At 38.7% G+C, this 24,681-nt stretch overlaps 1 protein-coding gene across 1 annotated transcript; it reads left to right on the plus strand.

Moving 5' to 3' along the window:
- The first annotated feature begins 9 nt into the window (after positions 1-9).
- On the plus strand, positions 10-14,076 carry RCHY1 (ring finger and CHY zinc finger domain containing 1). Its single transcript, XM_043906466.1, has 9 exons — positions 10-164; positions 1,700-1,819; positions 2,036-2,151; positions 7,852-7,930; positions 9,860-9,904; positions 10,014-10,072; positions 10,163-10,189; positions 11,139-11,259; positions 13,414-14,076. Exons 1-9 carry the CDS (start codon positions 75-77, stop codon positions 13,540-13,542), a joined length of 786 nt encoding a protein of 261 aa, XP_043762401.1. The 5' UTR covers positions 10-74; the 3' UTR covers positions 13,543-14,076.
- Positions 14,077-24,681: the final 10,605 nt, after the last annotated feature.

Here is a 24,681-nt window from a genome sequence, read left to right on the forward strand (position 1 = left end):
AGCGGCGCTGCCTTTCTGGGCGTAGCTTTTGGCCTGGGGGAAGGGGTCGTGGAGTTTGAGGGGAGGTGGAGGCGATGGCGTCCGCGGCGCGGGAAGATGGCGCCCGCGGGCAAGTCCAAAGGCGGCGGGGCTGCGAGCACTATGACAGGGGATGTCTCCTGAAGGTGACGATTTCACTGGGCTCTTAAGAGCTTCCGCCGGGCTGGGGGTGGAGTGGGCCGGGAGCTGAAGCTTGGGCTTAAGTTTGTTGTCGGGCTAAGCTGTTGTCAGGATAACTTCACCTCTGACTGGCTTCTTGCCGTAAAGAGCGTGTTTTGTCAAGACGAACATTGGCCCTACCTTTGTGTTGTAGTTTGCAAGCAAAGTTCTTGCTTGGCAAAAACCTGGCCTTGCACATGGGTTACCTTATCGGAGGGTTCATTTATTTAGTCTTTCGGTGCTGGAAGTAGACAGAGGCAGCCCCGGGCCTGTGCTGGCTTTTCCCAGGATCACTTTCAGGTGTGTGATGAAATAATGGAAGGCGGGTAAGCGAGTGGAGACTCGGAATACGCTTTCATCTCCTGTAGTAATTAAATAAGTTTTACAGCTTGCCAGCTTCATTTTAGCGTGAGTATGCCTAAGCCTACCAGGCAAAAAACGTAAGCGGAAGGAATGAACTATGTTATGGTAAGTCACGGCATAGGAAGTCTTCAGAAATGAGTGGATCTTAAAGTTCACAGTGTACTGGAAAGTATAATGTAAGGTTAGCTTACTGGCCTAGAGGCATTTTGATGTACTAGTTAGGGTAAAGCTAAGTTGCTGTAACAAAAAGACCCAGTGGAAATGTGAGTTAAAGAATAAAAAGTTTATTTCTCCTCACCTCACAATTCAAGGTGAATGAATGATCTGGTTTGGTAATGAGGCAGTTTCACATGACCACTCCTTGGACAAATGTTCTCTATTGTGTTGTTAACCATGTTTTACGGCATATAGTCATCAGCTGGGTTGCTGCCATGTCCACGTTTCATCTGGTGAAAGGGGAGAAGGGAGCTTGGGGGAAGAGGCATGCCTAGTAGGCCCAGGAGAGGCACTGATTTTATTCTGTGCATATTTTGTTGCTAAGAATTTAAGTCATTTGGCCACAAGTAACAGCAAGGAAACAGTAGTGTAGCTGGTCAGTCATGTGTCCAGGAAGGCGAGAGTTGACTTTCTTGTCTTGAACAACTTGCAGTCTTTGCCAGTCTTGAAAACAAGGACTGTCTTTTACGTTTATTGTGTCCTCCAAACTTTAAGACACAGAGTTGATGTGTGGTAAACTTAAGTGGACTAAAATATAATCATTATAGTATTTAATTCTTCAGCGTTAAAGTTGGTAAATGAATTTATCTGCAATGTCTTAAGTAGAAATTGCCTGCCTGCTACTTAATGCTGAGAATGAGTTTAGGGTATTGTGGGATTAACTTTTCAGTTTAGGGATGGCCATCTTTCATAATTCTTCTGTTTGGAACTGCAAGGTTGTGTTCAACTTGGTAGAGACCTAGATGTTGATGGGAAAACAGTGAAATGTTATGTATAGTTATCAGCTTACCAAATGATCCATTGGTTGTAATCTTTGACCTTGTTCCAGGAGGAGGAGAAGGAAAGAAATTTCTTTTTGCATTATTTCAAACTTGCCTTGTCTTGCTTCTTATACCTTTTTTTTCCCTCACCTGGGGATTAGGCACCTTGCTGTGACAAGCTTTATACTTGCCGATTGTGTCATGATAACAATGAAGATCATCAGCTAGATCGCTTTAAAGTAAAGGAAGTGCAGTGCATAAACTGTGAAAAAATTCAGCATGTAAGATTTTATTACTTATTTCTATTTTTTTTTTTAAATGTGTACTAAGGTGGTTTTAAAAATTTAATCAAGAATATTGCAAATACAACCTTAGCTCTGTATGAAAACATGTAAAGATAAAACCGCATGTACATTAAGAAAAAATCTGGACATTTAAATTAGTAATTCAAGATGTTTTGGTAAGTTGTATATTTATAGTTACTTTTTGTTTTTTAGGCACAACAGACATGTGAGGAATGTAGCACATTGTTTGGAGAATATTATTGCAGTGTATGCCATCTGTTTGACAAAGACAAGAAACAGTATCATTGTGAAAACTGTGGAATTTGTAGGTACTGTATGTAAAATGTTCTTTTTAAATTATTTCTAATATATCTTAGCAATAATAGTTTTAAAAATCACCTTATTGGAATATAATTACATCAGGGAGTGGCTACTACCCACACGACTATTCTTGCCTGAAGAATTCCATGGACAGAGGACTTTCAGAATTACATCTTACGAGATGCATTAATTTTAAATGTTCAGTAACTTTTGACAAATATATCTACTATGTTACCATCATCACAAATCAAGGTTAAAAAAAACTTTCTATTGCCCTAAAAAGTTTCTTCATGCCTTCATCATTTTAACTAGCCGATCAACAATTGTGTGGCTATTTAAATTTGGGGTAGAAATTATACTTTTATATTAAGTGGCTTGTGGGAAGCTAAGGTAGAAAATTAGGGTAGATTTTTCCTTTTTGAAAATTAGTTGAAAAAATTATCAAAAGTTTTGATAAAATCAGTATAGGCTTAAGAATTGGATAATACAGGAAAGTAGAAAGAATGAAAATAAAATAGTCTTTTTAAGTCCAGCCATCCACTGACAAGCTAATGTTGACATGTTGGCATATAGGAATTTTTTTCTTTCTAAAAATCCTAAAGTGTTACGATGTGTCCAGAAGCATGTATGTACCAAATGTATGTTTTAAAGTATTCTAATACAACAAACCACTGTTTTTAAGAATTAGAATGTTACCAGTGTTGGAGCTCCAAGTGTCCTATGTCAGTCCTTTCTCTTTGTTTCTATTGGAGAATTTTAAATCACTTTCTGTTTTTATGTAGTGTTTTGTTTTTTGGCTATGCCATGTGAGATCTTAGCTCCCTGACCAGGGGTTGAACTCATGCCCCTTATGTTGGAAGCCTGGAGTCTTAACCACCGGACCACCAGGGAGGTCCCTTGAGGTGGTTGTTTTTAAGGAAGGATAACAAATATACCAAAAGATGTGACAATCATAAGCAAACCCCCTTTTCTTGTTTTTATGTCTAGAAATTTGACTTGGGTCTTTTTTTAATTTTTACATCTGTGTTAACTCTTTGAGCATGTGAAATGTAATAATAATTGGTTTCATGTCCTTCTCTGCTAATTCTAACCTCTGTGTCAGTTTGGATTGATTTTGATTGTTCAGTTATTTTTTCAGTTGGTTTTCCTGCCTTTTGAGTGACTGGTCCTTGTTGGATACCAGACATTGTGATTTTTACCTTGTTGGGAACTTTTCATATTACTGCAAATCTTGAGCTTTATTTTGGGATGTGGTTGTTACTTTGAACAGTTTGATACTTCTGGGACTTGCTTTTATAATTTGTTAGATGGATCTGGAGGTGTGCTTATTCCAGGAGTAATTATTCCTCACCACTGCGGCAGTACCTTCCTGAGTGTTCAGTCCAGTACTTCATGAATTCTAAGGTTTTCCAGTCTGGCTGAGGGAGTAAACACTGGTCCTGACCGTGTCTGAGTGCTGAACACTGTTCCTTCTAGTTCTCTTGAATGGTTCTTGCCGTGGCCTTAGGGGGTTTCTTCACAGGCATGAGCTGATGTGTATTCTGCTAAATACTTGAGGGGCTCCCCTGTGCAGCTCTGTCCTCTCTGATACTCTGTCCTGTGAGCTGCAGCAATCTTGGGTTCCTTGGACTCTCGGCTCATCTTCTTGTTCAGCAAGTCTTTCTGGCTCTGCTTTTGTTCCTCTAACTTGTCCTACTGCCTGAAAGTGCTCTAGGCAATAAACTAGGGCAGTTTTAGGGCTTGCTTAATTTGTTTCCTGTATCTCGCAGGTTGCTATCTTTCATTCCTTGATGTTCAGTGAAACTTGTTTTCATATGTTTTGTTTGGGTTGTGTGGTAGTAGTTTTAGGTAAGAGGGTAGATCCAGTCTCTTGTCTGTTATTCTGTCTTGGGCAGTAGTGGAAGTCTCCTGCAGGGTTTTACCTGTGGAATTGGACAGACTGATTGTAAATTTCATCTGAAAGAGAAAATATACAGAGCTGAGCAGATTTTGAAAAGGAAGAACAAGGGGACTGCCTTTCCACATAACCAAAACATGACAGAGAGAGTAATTTAAATGATATATTCTTTGTATAGGAATAGACAAATAAAGGGAGAAACTGTGTGTGTGCACACACACATTCACATATTTAACGTACGAATTTATAGCAAAAATGGCATTTCAGATCAGGAGAACAGGTTCTAAGGTAACTGATTATCCATTCGGGAAACAAAAAATTGATTACTAAAATTCTATGCATTCATTAGAATATGGTTTTAGCATGTTGTAACAGAAATGCTAAATAACAAGTGGCTCAAAAAAGACATTTATGTTTCTCAGGGAAAAGTCTGAACCATGTAGTTAAACAGAAGCCCAGGTTTCTCTTATTTTTTGCCCTGCTATCCATAAGATACTTCCTTGTCTGCACAATTTAAAAGAACTCATATTCTTGTCAGTGGAAAGGGGGAAATAGGTGAAGGGAAGGTACACCCTTTTTTCTCCGAGGGGCACAAGAGAGAATTTTCCTTTGTCCCTTCTGTTCACACTTCCAGGGAGATTGGGAAGTAGTTTTTATCCAGTACAGCCCTCTGCCCAGCTCTTATTGTGCAGGAAGGGGATGAGAGGAATCTGGGGACAACGAGCTGTCCCACTTTTACTGTACATGGTGGATTTCAAATGGATGAAAGAAAAATACAAAAATCATAAGTTGTAGTATTAGAAGTATATAGGAGAGTATGTATATGACCAATGGGTTTCAAAAGTTTTTTTCAAAATAAGAGGCATACCCTGAGGAAACCAAAATGGAAAAAGACACATGTATCCCATTGTTCATTGCAGCACTATTTACAACAGCTAGAACATGGAAGCAACCTAGATGTCCATCGACAGATGAATGGATAATGAAGTTGTGGTACATATATACAATGGAATATTACTCAGCCATAAAAGGAATGCATTTGAGTCCTAATGAGGTGGATGAACCTAGAGCCTATTACACAGAGTGAAGTGAGTCAGAAAGAGAAAGATAAATGCCATATTCTAATGCATATATATGGAATCTAGAAAAATGGTACTGAACAATTTATTTACAGGGCAACAGTGGAGAAACATAGAAAATAGACTTGTGGACATGGGGAGAGGGGAGGAGAGGGTGAGATGTATGGAAAGAGTAACATGGAAACTTACATTACCATATGTAAAGTAGATAGCCAAGGGAATTTGCTGTATGGCTAAGGAAACTCAAACAGGGGCTCTGTATCAACCTAGAATGATGGGATGGGGAAGGAGATGGGAGGGAGGTTCAAAAGGGAGGGCATATATGTATACCTATGGCCGATTCATGTTGAAGTTTGACAGAAAACAACAAAATTCTGTAAAGCAATTATCCTTCCAAAAAAATTAATAATAAAAAAAGAGGCATAAGCTATAAATTGAAATATCATGTCTTTTTATTACCTAGGAATTAAAATAAATGTATGATAAAAGATGTAAAAAAGATAGTTGACATACCAAAAAAGTAATTTTAATATATACAAGTGAAAAAGATTAATATCCAGGATATATGAAAGTGTTGCTGTCAGTTGTGACTGACTTTTTGTGACCCCATGGATTGTAGCCCACCAGGCTCCTGTGTCCGTGGGATTCTCTATGCAAGAATACTGGAATGGGTTGCCATGTACTTTTCCAGGGGATTTTCCTGACCCAGGGATCAAACCCTGGTGTCCTGCATTGCACATGGGTTCTTTACCATCTGAGCCACCAGGGAAGTCAGGATATATAAAGAACTCCTTTAAATTAGGTTCCTCAGAAAACTAAAAGTAGACGTACCATATGATAGCATGTGTCGTTCCATTCTTGGGGTGCTGTGTGTGTGTGCACTTGGGTGCTCAGTCTTGTTCGACCCTTTGCAACCCCATGGACTGTAGCCTGCCAGGCTCCTCTGTCCATGGGATTTTCCCGGCAGGATGGGTTGCCATTTCCTTCTCCAGGGGATCTTCCTGACCCAGGGACGGAACCCGAGTCTCTTGTGTCTCCTGCGCCACCTGGGAAGCCCCCCACTCTAGCGTACCTATCCAAAAAAAGTGAAAACACTAATTCAAAAAGGTACATTTGCTCAAGAGTTCATAATAGCATCATTTACAGTAGCCAAGGTGTGGAAGTGACGCAAGTGTTCACCAACAGACGAATAAAGAAGATGTAGTGTATACACACACACTGTCTTCTCTCTCACACACTCTGGAATATTACTCACCATAGGAAAGAATGACATTCTGCCATTTGCAGTATTGTGGGTGGACCTAAAGAGTATTGTGCTTAGTGAAGGAAGTCACAGAGACAAACACTTGTATGTGGGATCTTTAAAAAAAATAGTGAATATATATAACAAAACAGAAACAGACTTAGTTATAGAAAACAAACTACTGGTTACTAGTGGAGAGAGAGAAGTAGAGAGGGCAAAATATAGAGGTAAAGGATTAAGAGATACAAACTAGAATACATTGTGCCTCCCAGGTGGTGCTAAGTGGTAAAGAGTCTGTTTGCCAGTGCAGGAGATGTGAGAGACATGGGATCAGTCTCTGGGTCGGGAAGATCCCCGGAGTAGGAAATGGCAACCCACTCCAGTATTTTTGCCTGGAAAATTCCGTGGGCAGAGGAGCCTGGTGGGCTATAGTCCATGGGGTCAGAAAGAACCGGACAGGACTGACTGGAGTGAGTTGCCATAAGGAAGCAGTGTGCTTCCCAGGTGGTGCAGCTCGGGGAAACGGTAGCCATTATTTTGCAGTAATTTTAAATGGAGTATAATGTATGAAAATACTGAATCACTATGCTACATACTTGAAACTAATATAATATTGTAAATCAAGTATATACTTGAGTTAAAGAGCGTCTTTAAAATTATAAAAGACAAATACCCTGTTAGAAAAATGAACCGAGCACGTGAACAGACAATCCCCAGGAGGAGTCCACGTGGTTCATAAATAGTAAAATATGCTCTGTGTATCACCATTTGAGAAATCCAAATTAAAGTGATGTTTTTATTTGTCGTATAGGTAACCAGTGTTGGCGAGGGTGTGGGGGACAGGGTGCTGTTACACGTTGGGGGGCGTATGAATTAGTGCTGTCTTTGGAGGCCAGTTTGGCAGTGTCAGAACTGATGATGCCGTGCCCTCTGACCCTGCAGTTTCACTTCTAGGAATTTTGTAAAAAATCATCAATACGTAGGTTGACTGATGTCTGTAAGAGGTATTTATTGTATCATTACATTAGCTAAAGATAGTAAATTTTATCAATAAAAGAATATTAAAGAATTAAGATATATCCATACCATTTAATATTATGTAACTTTGATGAAGAATAAAGTGGTTCTATATATTTTTACATAGAATATTCTTCAAGGAATACTGTTAAGTGAAGAAGTTGCAAAACAGGATATATAGAAAGAATCCATTTGTGTAAAAAATAAAACTCAAAGCGTATGTATCTGTATGTGTGTGTGTGTGTGTGTGTGTGTATGCAGTTTTATAGAAGAAAAAAAACACTCAGAAGGATAGATACCATTCTGTTTGTAGTGCTTGCATTTGGGGAGTGATGTTGAGGAGGTAGGGATTCACCTCATATTCTTCAGTGTGGTTTGAACTTTGTTTATAGTGAATCTGAACTTATATATAATGAGTTAAATATGTAATAAAAACATATGTAATCTTTTGTTTTTCACGTTATTTTTTTAGGATTGGTCCGAAGGAAGATTTTTTCCACTGTTTGAAATGTAACTTATGCCTTGCAGTGAATCTCCAAGGGAAGCACAAGGTATGTACTTCAGTTTGTATGATTTTAAAAGTATTATTTTTGAAAACAGCTAAAATCCTAATTTGTTTAAAAGCATGCCAACTTTCAGATGTTACTGAGTATAGTCATGTTGTTTTTTATTTTTAAGCAGTACTAAGTAAATGTTCTAAAGTACAGACCTTAGAATATCTGATCTACAGTTCCCTTTTCTTCTCTATAGTGTGTAAGAATACTTAACATCAGTTATTAGTATAATGTAGACAGCTTCTAAATTAGCCTGTGGATTCTTATCATTGGAACTGGTTTTGAGGATAGCTTTTAAAATGTATGGTACAGGAGAAATACAGAGCAGTGTAACCTTTTGTTAATATAGCATTCCTAGATAATTCAGTATCCCTTTCCAATAAAAATATTTTTAACTTGGATGTAGAAATTTTATATCATGATCCTAGGCCCTTTAAAAATTATTTTTCATTATTTAGGAGAAAATCTAAGAAACTATCACTTACAGTACTGATTGTGTCCAAGAATTGAGAGAATGGAGAATCTGATGAGGGTGTTTTTAAAAAGATAATAGATAATGAAAAAGTGAAAGTTAGTCACACAGTTGTGTCCAACTCTGCGTTCCCATGGACTGTTAGCCTACCCAGCTCTGTCTGTGGAATTCTCCAGGCAAGAGTACTGGAGTGGGTTGCCATTTCCTTCTCTAGGGGATCTTCCTGACCCAGGAATCGAACCTGGGTCTCCTACATTGGAGGCAGATTCTTTACCAACTGAGCCACGAGGGAAGCCCTACTAGATAATAGCTAGCCTAGAATACAGGTAGTAAGAGAAACTGAGGTGAATAGTGAAAATAGGGAATATAGTGACGAGTATAAGGGAGAGAGAATGGGGGCTGAATGAAGATGATGCCTAAGGAGTTTCGTCCTGGCTTTAAGTATTTTATTAATAGATTGCAGGAGATGATAAAATTTTGGGTTTGGTTTTGCGGACTTGCGTTTAGGCTGATTAACTATGGTGTGTTGCCTTTAGATATGCTGTGTTGTCTTTAGAAAACTATATACTCAGTTTCTCTTGTGGTATTTTTGTTTTGTTTCTCGGTTATTTTTTATTGTCTGTTAGTAAGTGGTGGTATCATCTACTCAGGTGTTTGCTAAAAAACCTGGGTATCATTTATGGCTTGATGCTTTCTCTTACCTCTTCACACCTAATCAGACCTTGTCTTGTCAAGTTAAGAACTCAGGCTCAGTGGGCAGCCTGTTGGAGCACACATATATTTCCATTTCTTGATAGCATGTAATTTGGGAAGTTATTTAGCTTCTCTAGATCTCAAAAGGACTTCCCAGGTTGTGCAGTGGTAAAGAACCCGCCTGCCAGTGCTGGAGATGTGGGTCCAATCCCTGGGTCAGGAAGATCCCTTGGAGAAGGAAATGGCAACCTACTCCAGTATTCTTGCCTGGAAAATATTAAGGACAGAGGAGTCTGGCGGGCCACAGGCCATGGGGTCACAAAGCCTTGGACATGACTGAGCACACTAGAATGCATGCACAGGCCTCAAATACCTCATCTGTAAAATGGGGTAAATAATTGTATGTGTTTCAGTTTTGTGGGAATTAATTGAGATAATACAGGCAATGAACTTGACATGTGGCATGTAGTAAAATCTCTTTAATATGAACTATTACTATTTCTTTATCTGTAAAATGAAGATAATTTGAATAATTAAGATGTATTAGGCAGTTTCATTGTTTCAGGTAATGTGCAAAGCCTGAAATAGTTGTGAGAGTTTATTGTTCAGTTCTTGTCTGACATATAGGAAACATATTAATGTTCATTATTACATTTAGTAAGTTGGTATTGTTTCCTTTGTTAGTTTTTGTTATTAATGCTATGGTTATATAGTTTCCATCTAGTTAAGCTTTTGGTAATTTTAATTTTGCTTTTAAACAGTGTATTGAAAATGTTTCCCGGCAGGATTGTCCAATATGTTTGGAGGTGAGCTTAAAATATTTTTTGCTTTGGAAATATCCTCTTTGGAATTTGAAATACTGGGTATTTATATTGTGTTCATGTAATTAACCACCAACTTTATTTGCTTTTACAGGACATTCACACATCTCGTATCGTTGCTCACGTCTTGCCATGTGGACATCTTTTACATAGGTAAAGTGACTGTTTTTTTTTCCTCAAAAGTGTTTGGAAATGGTGGAGGTACTTTTTGCTTTATTAAAATAATGTTATATTTTCTTTCAGAACGTGTTATGAAGAAATGGTGAAAGAGTGAGTGTTTGATGGGATTATAAAAAGTTGTTATGTAAGATGTCTGTTTTTGTTTGTTTGTTTTTTTTTTTTGCAGGCAAGTGGGGAAGGGAATGGGCAAACCTCGCAGTTACTTATACCATATGTGGATATGGTGGATATTTCCTTTGAGATGGGTAGGGTAGATGAGTAGTGTTAAATTGGGCAAAGCACGTTGGGAGAGAAACACTGGACTCTGGCTTTGTCCTCATGTTTCTGTTATGCCATATCTCATCTGCAATTTGAGACAGATACCTCTCATTCTCTGGCTACTAATTGGGGAGCTTGGTCTCTGCCTGAGACAGTCATAGCATTGTAAAAAATAAAAATGCTGAGACATGTTGCACAAAATTATTAGCTGTTGTATTGACCCACTATGATGAGCTGCAAAAAAATCCAAAACTCATACCAAGATTTATCTAATGCTAATTTTGTTGTGGGGAAAAGATGCTAAAGTGAGATGCAGATAAAAAGAAGAAATTGTGTAAATGTATTTTGATCCTGCAAAGTGATGAGCAGAAAGTTTAGTTTAAGAGCCAGATAAAAGGGAACATTTTCAGAATTTTTAGAAAGAAAATAGCATGATCTGAATAATTTTTAAAGACTACAATCTCTTCTTGAATATATTAAGAAATCGAGGTTGTTTAGCTAAAAAGCAGTTTAATTGGTTTTTAAAATATATCATGTATATTCTACAAAGAATGCTCAGAAATTCCTCTCCATTTTATAGAACTGAGGAAAAAGAAGTAGGTTTAAAAAATACCCTATGATACATGATTTAATTGAAAAGGTTTGTGAGATGGTCTTGAAATATAGAATAATGCTTGTCTTAGATGATTTATGTACCAGTTAGCATGTGTGTTCTTGTATACCTGGGTTGATACACTCTCCATTTAATACTTGGAAAATAACTCTTTTATATCTCTCCTAGAGGCTACAGATGTCCATTGTGTATGCACTCTGCTTTTGATATGAGTAGGTACTGGAGACAACTGGATGATGAGGTAGCACAGACTCCTATGCCCTCAGAATATCAGAACATGACTGTGGATGTGAGTAGAATCAATGCCTAAAAAAACTTCAGGTTCCTTGTTGATAGTCATGTTTGTTTTTGCCCTTTTGCTCAAATCTGTCTGAAAAGTACTATTTCAGCATTGATGTCACTGCAATGATTAATGGGAGGAACCAGATAATCTTTAAATTTTAGTTACTCTGAACTCAAAGGAAAAAAGAAAATCTAAGAATATCTTTGTGCAGTACTTGCCAACACTAGATGGCAGGCAAAAGCTTCATTCTAAATTATTTACTTATTACTTAACAGAGTCAATTGATAATAACTGAGTAGAGGTGGATTATTGGTCTGCTATTTTATTTTGATTATGTTTTAATTATTTTAAATTTTATTTAAGGCAAACATGTTTACTTATTTTTTTTTTTTGAAGATTGCTTTTTGGTTTTTAATGTTTATTATGCTTTTTATTCTAAGACTTTTTAACTTGGTCTTAGCCTGCAGTCTAAAATGTAAGAAGTATTTCTGTGCCTTTAGTCTTGCGGAGAATGATCATCTTTTCTCCATTAGTTGAGATGTGCTGCTGTCTAGTCTCAGCATAGCATATTCATTTACAGATTAGAATTGGAAAGTAGATAGTTTTCTGGTGCTTTAATAATTTTTGGACATAAAAATTTTCAAAAATCTTCAGTTCAGATATTTGTACACAAAAAGATAAAAACCCCTTAACAAAGCCAAATAAAAATTATTTTCTGTGTAATTTACACGAGCATTTCATAATTCATGTGGATAATTGTTAGGTCGATGAAAGATCATTTTTGTAATACTGATAATTGTGTCACATTTTACTAGAGGCTGTAGCGTGCTATATTCTGTTTAGATCACTTTCTAAAGTAACAGCCTTATTGGGATATAATTCACATACCATACAACTCGTCCATTTAAAATGGACAGTTCAGTGTTTTTTTAGTGTGTTCTTGTAGATAAAACCACCATCAATTTTAAAATGTTTTCTCCACCCCAAAAGGAAACTCTGTAACCATTAGCAGTCATTCTTTAATCCTCTAACTCTAGGCAGTGAGTACCTTCTACATTTAGATCATATTCGTAACTAATTCTCAGGAGGACTTCCTGGCTCCAGTGGTTAAGACTTTGCCTTCCAGTGCAGGGGCTGCAGGTTCAGTCCCTGGTTAAGGAACTAAGATCCCACATGCCTCACAGCCAGAAAACCAAAACATAAACAGTATTGTAACAGATTGAATAGAGGCTTTAAAAACGGTCCAAAGAAAAATCTTTAAAGAAAAAGTTACTTTCCAAATTATAATTTAGAGAAAATTTAGATGTTTTCTACTTATGGTGTGGCTTTTCTAAAGTTAATGCTTTTCTCACATAGTAATGTATTGATTTATTTTCAGGTTAACACCCTTCTTTATTTTTCAAGATCTCAGTATAAGAAGAGACTAATTCCTAAGTGGCATCTTACTGTCATTTTAGGGATGAACCAAAAGCTTTTCTTTGTTCAACTTTAGAAAGTACTCTTTTGGACTTTAATTCATTCTTGAGGCATCTAAGACCAGGAACTTAATATATTAATAAGCAAAAATATTATAAATATGTAAAAAATTGTTGACTGAGATAATTTTCCAAGTGTCAGTGAAAAATAATGAAATTGTGTGTTATTTTGAATTATAGGTGTTGATCTGATTATTCCTATGTTAACTTTTGTACTATTTATGCTATTTGGGAACTTTTAAAATAAGACTTCTTAGTGCACATCAACATTTTCATTTTCTAAATTTAGAGCTACTTTAATAGCCTCTTAGAATTTCCAGTGAACAAATAAAAGATACTCTATTTATGGAAATGTTTAGACTTACATATGTATGTTTTCACATCTTCAGTATAATTTTTTTAAATGATTTTTTGATGTGGACCAGTTTTAAGGTCTTTATTGAGTTGGTTACAACATTGCTTCTGTTTTATGTTTTGGTTTTATTTGGCGGTGAGGCATGTGGGAACTTAGTTCCTTGACCAGGGATGAAACCTGCACCCCCTGCATCAGAAGGCGAAGTCTTAACAACTGGACTGCCAGGAAGATACCTCTTCGATATGATTTTTGAGGAATTATTTTGAACAGACAGTTCCACTTTCTATCGATAAGGTTTAATTTACTTAATTTGAATTCATCTCTTTTCAGATTCTCTGCAATGATTGCAATGGAAGATCTACAGTTCAGTTCCATATAGTAGGCATGAAGTGTAATATTTGTGAATCCTACAATACCGCTCAGGCTGGAGGATGTAGAATTTCAATAGATCAGCAATGAACAGCCTATATTGCACTGGAAAAATCAAGATTTTCTGATAGAAAAAGGCTATCTTTTTGTCATAATGCGTCACAATCTATTCATTAGAGTTGACGTGTTTTGTATTAGTGTCACAGCATAAAAGCGTATTATAAGACTTAAGGATTCAGGGTCTCTCTATAGAATTATCATAGCTCTACATTGAATGAAAGGCACCATTCTTGTGTTTTGATTGGAAATTTCTTTGGTGTCAGTTGTTAGGAAGTCAATGATGTTTGCCACTGAAACTCACATCCATACACTTCTTATACTTCCTTGGTACTTCGTTTTAAGTGACACTATGCATACAGAATTCATTTCTAGTTCTTGATAGAACTGTACTTAATTCTCAGTATTATCCTTGACTGTTTAAGGGCTGTGCTGTAATGAGGATATGTTCTATCTTACTGTTAAAATCTAGTTACATATACTTTAGAATTTTTAAGACAGTCCTTTGGATCCTGTAAATGTGAATTTTGATGTAATAACTGCTAATAAAAATATATTGAAACAGTATTTTATAGAAAGTTTTTTTCAATGCTGTTTATTTTTGGTTCAGAGCATTATAGTCTAATGATGTAAAAGAAATCCACTTTTCTTTGTTTTGAGGTATTCTTCCATAAGAGTAATTGGGAAAAATGTAAAATAACAGAACTCTTCTAAGCCTTAAGACAATGAACATTTAAAAAAATTGTTTTAGTTGCCCAAAATTATTTTTTCAAAGAATAATTTATTCATTCAGTCAGCAAGTATTTAGAGAGCAGCTGTTATGTGCTGAGTGTGGTTCTAGACAATATAGAGACAACAGGGAACAATAGCGGTGAAAGCTCCTGCCCTCAGATTCTAATGTTCTTATACTTGACTAGCTTTTTCCTTGTTTTTCTCATGTATGCAGTGGTTATCTTTGTTGTGAATGGGATAGATTCTTTCTTCTCAGTGCTTGAAAGTAGGTATGGATGAGTCAGAGTGGCACAGAGTGTAACTTTTTCAGGGACTGGTGATGGAATTGAATATAACCTCTTAATTCAGAAACATGTACACAAAAATATTTGATCCTGAACTTTTTTTGCCTTTTCATACTGTTCGTGGGAAAAAAGTTGCAGAGTCAGACACGACTGAGCAACGGAAATGAACTTTTTTACACCAGTGTCCCAGTTTTGTTTATAAAAAGCTTTAGATAGGAAGTAAAATGTGTATATATCGGTTGACAGGTATTTTATTAAACACCAATTATGTTTCCAACTTTGATCTAGTTGAATCTCCTGTGTATAAGGAAAATGGTCTTTTAAAAATCCTAACATTTCTCATACATTTATTTCTTTTGTTGAAATCTCTTTACCTGGTTAAGGCAGCAGCATTGATTTCCTGTTTTGGGCCCAGATCTTTATTCTATATTGTCTGCTCTTCTTGTGTTCTCTCCCTTGGTCCATTTCCTCGGCCTGGGCAGAGCATGAGTGCTGATCTTGACTTGGGGAAGGAAATGGGTTATCTTTTTTTAATTTTTCCTTTTTAAGGCACTAAGTGTTAGGTGATTTATTATACAGTGAAGGAGAGCAGAATACACTATCACAGAGTATGCCTTTTTGGCATAAAGATTATTTTGATCTGATTATTTTTGAGAAAGAGCTGTTCAGAAGCTCTGAAAATGAGATAGAAGTTAAGGTTTTTAAGGGAAAGTTAACATTTATAAAGGAAGTTTTCATTTGTAAGGGTCTCCTCTGTACCATGAAGAGAAAGATGACTCGAAATCGCAAGAGTATCTTGTCAGCAGAGAATGTGTCCGCTTAGACCTGTATAACAAACCTAGAAATGGGCTATCTTGTTAGGTATTACAAGTCAGTGTACAGATAAGGAAAGACTAGTTTTCCAGTTGTGTTACTTTTTATTTCTGTTAATCTAATCTGCTAAACTTAGTGAAATCAATCGGATTTTTAAAAATTTTTTGGCCACACATTGGAGCATATGAGACCTTAGTTCCCTGACCAGGGGTCAGACCTGTGTCCCCTGCATTGGTAGATGGAGTCTTAACCCCTGGACCACCAGGGACGTCCCTATACTATTGCTTTTAATCATAGAATCATTGGCTGTTTGAGTAGCAGTGAGTATGCAATAGTAACAAAGCTCTGATTTGAACATCTGCTGTTTACAAGTCTTAGGCATTAGCATTAACCGTCATGAGAGTTCTATAGGGTACGTGTTGCCTTCATTCCATGGATGAGAAAGCTGAAGTTCAGAGATGAAATGCTTGAGTTAGTGAAAGGTACTCAGTGTTAGAGCTGGGAATCAGGTCCAAGTCTATGACCTCAAACCTACTATATCATGCTGCCTTTAATTCAAACTTCTGTTTTGCTGAACTATTCTTGATAGCTTAAGTCATGGAGGAACTCCTGAGTTGATAGATCTTTCATTTTTAGATGTCTTCCTTTAACTCTAAATCTGAGTAGTTATATCTTCAGTTCAGAATCCAGATTTGTCCGAAATAATGCAGAATTGGTATGTAAAAGCTTGTTTATGACATCCAATCATTTGCATGAAGCAGTTTTCAAATGCCTTTGAAGTCAGGGTACCAAGGGTTTCTTCAAGGGTTTGTCCATGGCATGTCAATTCAGTGCTTAAAATCCTTCAACAGTTCTCATTGACAAGCAGAAGTCCCTTAGTGTTCAGTATGTAATACTTAAAATGAAAAATCTTAAAAATATGTTTTGGCTTGTCCTGATTCAAAAATAGCTATATTGTAGGAAAGAGGAAAACAAGGTTAAAAAAAAAATTTTTTTCCGAGGTTACTACTGTTAATGTTTTCTAATGGATAACTTCATTCTTGTTCATAGAGACTTTAGAAAGGTTGTAGGAATGAATGTGAAATGCTTAGTCTAATCTTGTGTATGGTGGTATGGTAGAATTATTTGTCCTGAAAATAACAATAACCTTGCCACAGAATTTCTATGTATTAATTTAAATACCAATAACTCAGTATGTTTATGAATGTCTTGGTGCATAGAAGCTTGTTGGCCCCGTTTGTCATTGATGAAATGTGTATCAAGTTGTTTAATTTTTACCTCTTGCAGTTTCTAGAGTCTTCTTAACCCGTATATGGATTTCTGTATGACATTAACTTTAGTTCATGTTTGCAGTAGTACTATTGTTTTTGGTGTCATAGATTTTAATTTTGAACTCAGTTTTTTTTCTCTAAAACCTATTTTCATATTGTACACATATTTAATTTTCTTTTAATTAGAAACATTTTGGCCATAAACCAAAATAAATGCAAGTAGTAAAGAGCCAACAGGCTATCTTGTAAGTTATTCAATCTTCAAGTTGTGTCCAACTCTTTGTGACCCAATGGATTGCAGCATGCAGACTCCTCTGTTCTCCACTTTCTCCTGGAGTTTGCTCAAATTCATGTCCATTGAGTCAGTGATGCTGTCTAACCATTTCATCCTCTGCCACCTGTTTCTCCTCCTGTCTTCCATCTTTCCCAGTATTAGGGTCTTTTCCAGTGAGTCAGCTCTTTGCATCAGGTGGCCAAAGTATTGGAGCTTCAGCTTCAGCATCAGTCCTTCCAGTGAATATTCAGGACTGATTTCCTTTAGGATTGACTGGTTTGATCTCCTTCCAGTCCAAGGGACTCCTAAGAGGCTTCTGCAGCACCACAGTTCAAAAGCATCAATTCTTCAGCGCTCAGCCTTCTCTCATGGTCCAGCTCTCACATCCATACATGACTACTGGGAGGACCATAGCTTTGACTCTCCGTACCTTTGTTTGCAAAGTGGTATCTCTGCTTTTTAATACACTGTCTAGGTTTGTTACAGCTTTCTTTCAAAGGAGCGGGTGTCTTAATTTCATGTCTGCAGGCACTGTCCACAGTGATTTTGGAGCCCAAGAAAATGAAATGTCACTGCTTCCACTTTTCCCTCCTCTATTTTCCATAAATTGGTGGGACCTGATGCCATATGAAAGTGAAAGTCTCTCAGTTGTGTCAGATTCTGCAACCCCATGAACTATACAGTCCATGGAATTCTCCAAGCCAGAATACTGGAGGGGGTAGCCCCTTCTCCAGGGGATCTTCCCAACCGAGTTATTGAACACAGCTCTCCTGCATTGCAGGTGGATTCTTTACCAGCTGAGCCACCAGGGAAGCCCAAATCTTAAGTTATTTTGAATGTTGAGTTTTAAGACAGCTTCTTAACTCACCTCTTTCACCCTCATCAAGAAGCTCTTTAGTTCCTCTTTCTACTGTTAGAGTGGGATCATCTACATATCTGAGGTTATTGATACTTCTCCCTGCAATCTTGATTCCAGCCTGTGATTGACCCAGTCCGGCATTTCATATAATGTACTTTGCCTACAAGTGAAATAAGCAGGCTGACAACATATGTCTTATTCCTTTCCTAGTTTTGAACCAGTCAGTTGTTCCTTGTCTGGTTCTGTTTATTCTTGACCCACATACAGGTTTCTCAGGAGACAGGTAAGGTGGTCTGGTATTCCCATTTCGTTATTTTCCACAGTTTATTGTGATCTATACAGTCAAAGGCTTTAGCACAGTCAATGAAGCAGAAGTAGATGTTTTTCTTCAACTCCCTTGCTTTCTCCATGATCCAGCAAATGTTGGCAATTTAATCTCTGGTTCCTCTGCCTTTTCTAAACATAGCTTATACATCTGGAAGTTCTTGGTTCACATATGCTGAGCCTAGCTTGAAGGATTTTGAGCATAACCTTGCTAGCTGGTAAAAAGAGTGCAATTGTGTGATAGTTTGATCATTCTTTGGCATTTCCCCATTTGGCTTGGGATGAAAACTGACCTTTTCCAGTCTTGTGGCCACTGCTGAGTTTTCCAAGTTTGCTAACATTGCATGCAGCACTGTAACAGCAGCATCTTTTAGGACTTTAAATAGCTTAACTGGAATTCTGTCACTTCCACTAGCTTTGGTCATAGTAATGCTTCCTAAGTTCCATTTGACCTACACTCCTTGATGTTTGGCTCTAGGTGAGTGATCACACCATCATGGTGATCTGGGTCATTAAGACCTTTCCTGCATAGTTCTGTGTATTCTTACCACCTCTTTTTAATCTCTTCTGCTGCTTTTTAGTCCTTTCTGTTTCTGTCCTTTATTGTGCCATCTTTGCATGAAATGTTCCCTTGGTATCTCCAGTTTTCTTGAAGAGATCTCTAGGCTTTCCCATTCTATTGTTTTCCTACATTTCTTTGCATTGTTCATTGAAGAAGGCCTTATCTGTCCTAGCTATTCTCTGGAACTGCATTCAGTTGAGTGTATCTTTCCCTTCCTCCCTTGCCTTTTGCTTCTCTTCTCTCCTTAGCTATTTGGAAAGTCTCAGAAAGCCACTTTGCCTTCTTGCATTTGTCACGTTGGGATATTTTTTGGTTAGTGCCACCTGTACAGTGTTACCAGCCTCGGTCTATAATTCTTCAGGCACTCTCTGCCAGACCTAACCCCTGCATCTATTCGTCACTGCGAGATACTGGAGTGAGTGGCCATTTCCTCCTCCAGGGGACCACGTTTTATCTGAGCTCTTCACTATGACTTGTCTGTCTTCAGTGGCCCTGGCCCGGCATGGTTGGTAGCTTCATTAAGTTACATACACCCCTTCATAGCAAGGCTGTGATCCATGAAGGAGGAACTTGTAGAGAATGAGATAAATGACCTCTTCCTCTTACGAAAAAGTGAAAGTGTTGGTCGCTCAGTTGTGTCCGATGGACTATACCTCTCTCCATGGAATTCTCCAGGCCAGAATACTGGAGTGGGTAGCCATTTCCTCCTCCAGGGGATGTTCCTGACCCAGGGATCAAACCTGGGTTTCAGACATTGCAGGCAGAATCTTTACTGTCTGAGCCACCATTGGTCTGACCTCCAGGGATGGTGGGCTGTGATACCAGGGCAAGACCTACCTTTCACTCTCATCTTGAGAATGAAGCAGTGCTTATTACAGTATGTCTGTGCAATTTTTTTTTCCAATCAAATCATGTTGCTATTCTAGGCAAAGAGCAATATTGTTAGAATTAGTCTGTCTCCTTCTTTTGACCTTCTTTGTGAGTTTATGTACTTCTTGGGGCTATTTTATTGTGAAGATAAACACCTTTTTAAAAAAAAACATTGTGAAATCATAGCCTTCAGAGCTGGAAGAGTGTATAGTCCAGCTCACTCTTACTTTGCTTGATCAAACTGAAGGCCAGCAAACTTCAATTTACTTGCCCAAGCTTTCTGTGAAGGCCTGCGAAGGAGAAGTTTGTTATTTTCTGCACAAGTATCTCCTCTGAGGCTATGTATAATGTACATCATTGGAGTCCATAGTAAATAGGGTTGTCCCCTTTGATAAACACCAACCCTAGACATATAGACCAGGAGAGATGATCTGGGTTGGGAGAAGGAAGACATGAGGAATATGGGAGAAAAATGGGAATCATGGAGGAATAAACAGAAAGCATCTTCTCTAAGCTGTACTTAACCAGTGTCATAGTGGGCATTGCAGTCTAGGTATATTCAAACAACTCAGGCTAGTCTAAAATTTTGGGGAGGGGGCCAGAAACAACTCTTGAGTTGTCTGATGTCTTGAATTGTATGTTGTATGATGCATGAGCAGCTGGATGGAAGAGAAATGGCTTGAACTTTGAAAGCAGAAACACAGATGTTCACATTCTGTCAATCTAACAGATACTTGCGTGTGCCCTTGGGTCAGTTCTTCCCAGATGTACTACTCTCTGTGAAATAGGGATGGTAATGACAGCCTCATAGGGGTTGTGTGGTGAGGTTTAAATAAGATAAAAAGTCTAAAGCACTAAGAACACTTCCCGTGTGTACTGGGCCTTCAGTAGACATCCAGGCTCATACCCTTCCTGTTTGCAGTGTTGAGATGACCTCCAGCACGTGCTCCCAGTGAACTGTAGTAACATCCCCAAGTCTCCCCTGACTGGAACCGAGTTGCTCTGTCCTTTCTGAGGGAGGGTATTTTCCTCCTCTTCCCACCATACAGGTTTCACTTGCCAAGTGAACCCGTCTTCAGATTTGGAACACTCAGTGACTCTGCTCAGCCGATTTACTGGTTGATGCATGAAGCAGTCAGATTGTATGGGCCTTGAACTTGTTATAGGGGAAATCCATTCCGTTTGTAAAAGCAGCTGAGGGATTTTAGTGAGGTTGTGATGAGGGACATTACTTTTGGGGTCATTGTAATATATTCTGATTTGGCAAAAGAACAAAAAGTCCTAAATTTAGAAGGAAAGAATCTTCTAAACTTCAGAATGATTTTATTGTGGTTAGGAGACTTGGACTGCTTCCTAATTTCTCTGCTTGGCTTGGGACAAGTAATTTTCCTGGCAGTCAGTATTCTTCTAGGTAAAAGCAATAATGAAAGTGAAAGTGTTAGTCGCTCAGTTGTGTCTGACTCTTTGCGACCCTATGGACTGTAGCCTGCCAGGATCCTCTGTCCATGGGATTCTCCAGGCAAGAATACAGGAGGGGGTTGCCATTCGCTTCCCCGGGGGATCTTCCCAACCCAGGGATTGAACCTGGGTCCCCTGCATTGCAGGCAGATTCTTTACTGTCTTAGTTACCACCTAGGAATAATTCTGGATACATTTAAAGAAATAACTCTCCCTGCCCTCCTCCCCCACAGTAAGTCACAGTCATATCTTAGGCAGTAGAACAGAATGGTTAAGGACATAGACTGTGGAGGCAGATGGCTGGGATTTATATCCTGGCTCTGACATTTGTTTGCTATGTGACCCTGGGCATCTTGTTTAACCTCTGTGTTTCATGGGTTATTTGTGGAGAGTAACCTTACTTCCGTAAACGGTTTAAACAAAGACTGACTATATTAAGATGTCCTTGGTATCGGCTACCTCTTGAGATTCTCTGCCTGACTCCCTTTTCCCTTTCCTACTTATTACCATTCAGCTAGACACCCTGATTGGATTTTCATTCTTTACTATTTTGCTCAAATTAAGCCGCATAATTTTCCTCCCCTCTCTGATTTATGCTTTCACATCTGCCTATGATGATTGGCAGCCTTGGTACAAAGATGCTAGAGAAGCCTGCAGGGAGAATTAGCCCAGTGTACTTTCAAGTTTGTTTCCTGACAGCAGAGGGTGCCACAATGTTTCTGGTGATAGGAATGTTTTGTGCTGAGTAATTTTTCTTCTACCTGGTACTTAAGAGCTTTCTCAGGATACTGACATTGAGGCCTTTTATTATCTATTATATAATAATGACACAAACCAACATCAAGAATGCACAGTCTTGAATAGTTTTAAAATTTAATTAAGCACATCTTTAATTAAGTCAAAAAGCTGGTAGACTTGCTACCTGGGATATTATAGGGATGCTCGTTCTTGGAACCTCACCATCATGCTACGGGGAAACCTGTGTGAGCCCATGGAGAGCCCACGTGTAGTTGTTCTGGCTGACAACCTCCACAGACATCCCAGCCAACAGCCAGCACAGACTGACAGGTTTAGGAATGAGGGAAACTTACTGTAACTATGTGACAGACTGTACGTGAGAACAGCCAAGTTCAGCCTGGTCAAACCCCAGAACCATGAGAGATAAGAAAATAATTGTTTAAATACAAATTTTGAGGTGATTTGTTACCTAACAATAGTAACTGAAATACAAAGTTAAGGTCCATTAGCCGGAGGATCTGGGATAAGAGAGTTAAGTCAAGGCTGAATATCCAAAGTGAGAGGTAAACAATGGAAAGGAGTGTGAGCAGAGCAGAGGGGTGAAGATGGAGGGAGGGCTGGGGTAGGTAGTGAGGGAGCCTGATGAGGCATGATTGGCGAGGGGTCTGTGACCTGGCTGACTACTTACCATCCTGCTGTTCTTGACAGTAAGCTAAGGTTGCAGCCGCCTGCACTCTCCTAACGTTTTATCATGGAAAATGTAAAACATGTGACAGTGAAGCAGTTGAACCCCATATTCATTGCCCAGTTTCACCATGACCAACTCATGGCTAACTTTATATCCTGACTTACTTTCCCCTTCACATTATTTTGAAGCAAATCTCAGTCATGATATACTGTGTGTGTTAGTTACTCAGTCATGTCTGACTCTTTGTGACTGACCCCATGGACTATAGACTGCCAAGCTCCTTTGTCCGTGGGCTTTCCCAGGCAAGAATACTGGAGTGGATAGCCATTCCCTTCTCCAGGGGGTCTTCCTGACCCAGGGATAGAAGCTGGATCTCTTGCATTGCAGGCAGATTCTTTACCATCTGAGCCACCAGGGAAACTCAATATTATATTATTCCTACATATTTCAGATATATCTCTCAAAGATAAGGACTATTTTAAAAACATAACTGTAATACTACTGTCATACGTAAAGCAATGAGAAATGAATTGTGCTGGGCTTAGTCGTTGAGTCGTGTCCAACTCTTTGAGACCCCATGGACTGTAGCCCTTCAGGCTTCTCTCTCCATGGGGATTCTCCAGGCAAGAATACTAGAGTGGGTTGCCATGCTCTCTTCCAGGGGATCTTTTCAAACCCAGGGACTGAACCCACGTCTCCTGCATTGCAGGTGGATTCTTCACTGTCTGAGCCACCAAGGAAGCCCAAAGAAATGAGCAATTATTATCTAAATATCTCTTTTAATATATCAATTTTTGTGTTTAAACCAGAATCTAAATACCATCAGTGCATGGATGCATGCTAAGTTGCTTGATTCATGTCCAACTCTGTGTGACGCTATGGACTGTAGCCTGCCAGGCTTCTCTGTCCATGGGATTCTCCAGGCAAAAATACTGGAGTGGGTTGCCATGCCCTCCTCCAGGGGATCTTCCCAGCCCAGGGATCAAACATGCGTCTCTTGTGTCTCCTGCATTGGCAGGGGGGTTCTTTGCCACTAGCACCACCTGGGAAGCCCCAATAGTATCAGTACTGCCACAGAAATAAAATGCAATCTACTTGTGAATTTTAAATTTTGGTTAAACAAATAAAAATATTAATAGGCTTTAGGCTTCTGTGGTGGCTTAGATGGTAAAGAACCTGCCTGCAATGCAGGAGACCCAGGTTTGATCCCTGGATCGGGAAGAGCCCCTGGAGAAGGGAATGGCAGCCCACTCTAGTATTCTTGCCTGGAGAATCCCATGGGCAGAGGAGCCTGGTGGGCTACAGTCCATGGGGTCTCAAAGAGTTGGACACAACTGAGCAACTAACACTTCATTTAATCTAGATGTTTAATTAGATTTAAGTTAAATTTTTGTCAAGACTACTTGAACGTTGTGTTTTTCCATTAGGGGACACATAATAGACAGTCAGTGTTATGTTTTAGATCCGGTGTTTATTAGAGCTTGAAGATTATTTTATTATTCATCGTTTGTTTATTCAGTTCAGTTCAGTTCAGTCACTCAGTTGTGTTCGACTCTTTGCGACCCCATGAACCACAGCACGCCAGCCCTCCCTGTCCATCATCAACTCCCAGAGTTTACCCAAACTCATGACCATTGAGTTGGTGATGCCATCTAACCATCTCATCCTCTGTTGTCCCCTTTTCCTCTTGCCTTTCCCAACATCAGGGTCTTTTCAAATGAGTCAGCTCCTTGCATCAGGTGGCCAAAATATTGGAGTTTCAGCTTCAGCATCTGTCCTTCCAATGAACACCCAGGACTGATCTTCTAATTGATGGACTGGTTGGATCTCCTTGCAGTCCAAGGGATTCTCAAGACTCTTCTCCAACACCACAGTTCAAAAGCATCAATTCTGCACTCAGCTTTCTTTGTAGTCCAACTCTCACATCCATACATGACTACTGGAAAAACCATAGCCTTGACTAGATGGACGTTCGTTGACAAAGTAATGTCTCTGCTTTTTAATATGCTATCTAGGTTGGTTATAACTTTCCTTCCAAGGAGTAAGCATCTTTTAACTTCATGGCTGCAGTCACCATCTGCACTGATTTTGGAGCCCCAAAAAGAAAGTCAGCCACTGTTTCCACTGTTTCCCCACCTGTTTGCCATGAAGTGATGGGACCGGATGCCATGATCTTAGTTTTCTGAATGTTGAGCTTTAAGCCAACTTTTTCACCCTCCTCTTTCACTTTCATCAAGAGGCTCTTTAGTTTTTCTTCACTTTCTGCCATAAGGGTGGTGTCATCTGCATATCTGAGGTT

Source organism: Cervus elaphus, chromosome 6 (genome assembly GCF_910594005.1).
Source record: "Cervus elaphus chromosome 6, mCerEla1.1, whole genome shotgun sequence".
Lineage (NCBI taxonomy): Eukaryota > Metazoa > Chordata > Mammalia > Artiodactyla > Cervidae > Cervus > Cervus elaphus.

Coding starts and splice junctions, on each gene's coding strand:
- RCHY1 (XM_043906466.1), top strand. CDS start 75: ATGGCGTCCGCGGCGCGGGAAGATGGCGCCCGCGGGCAAGTCCAAAGG. Junction 2,152..7,851: donor GAAAACTGTGGAATTTGTAG/GTACTGTATGTA, acceptor TTATTTTTTTAG/GATTGGTCCGAAGGAAGATT. Junction 11,260..13,413: donor ATCAGAACATGACTGTGGAT/GTGAGTAGAATC, acceptor ATCTCTTTTCAG/ATTCTCTGCAATGATTGCAA.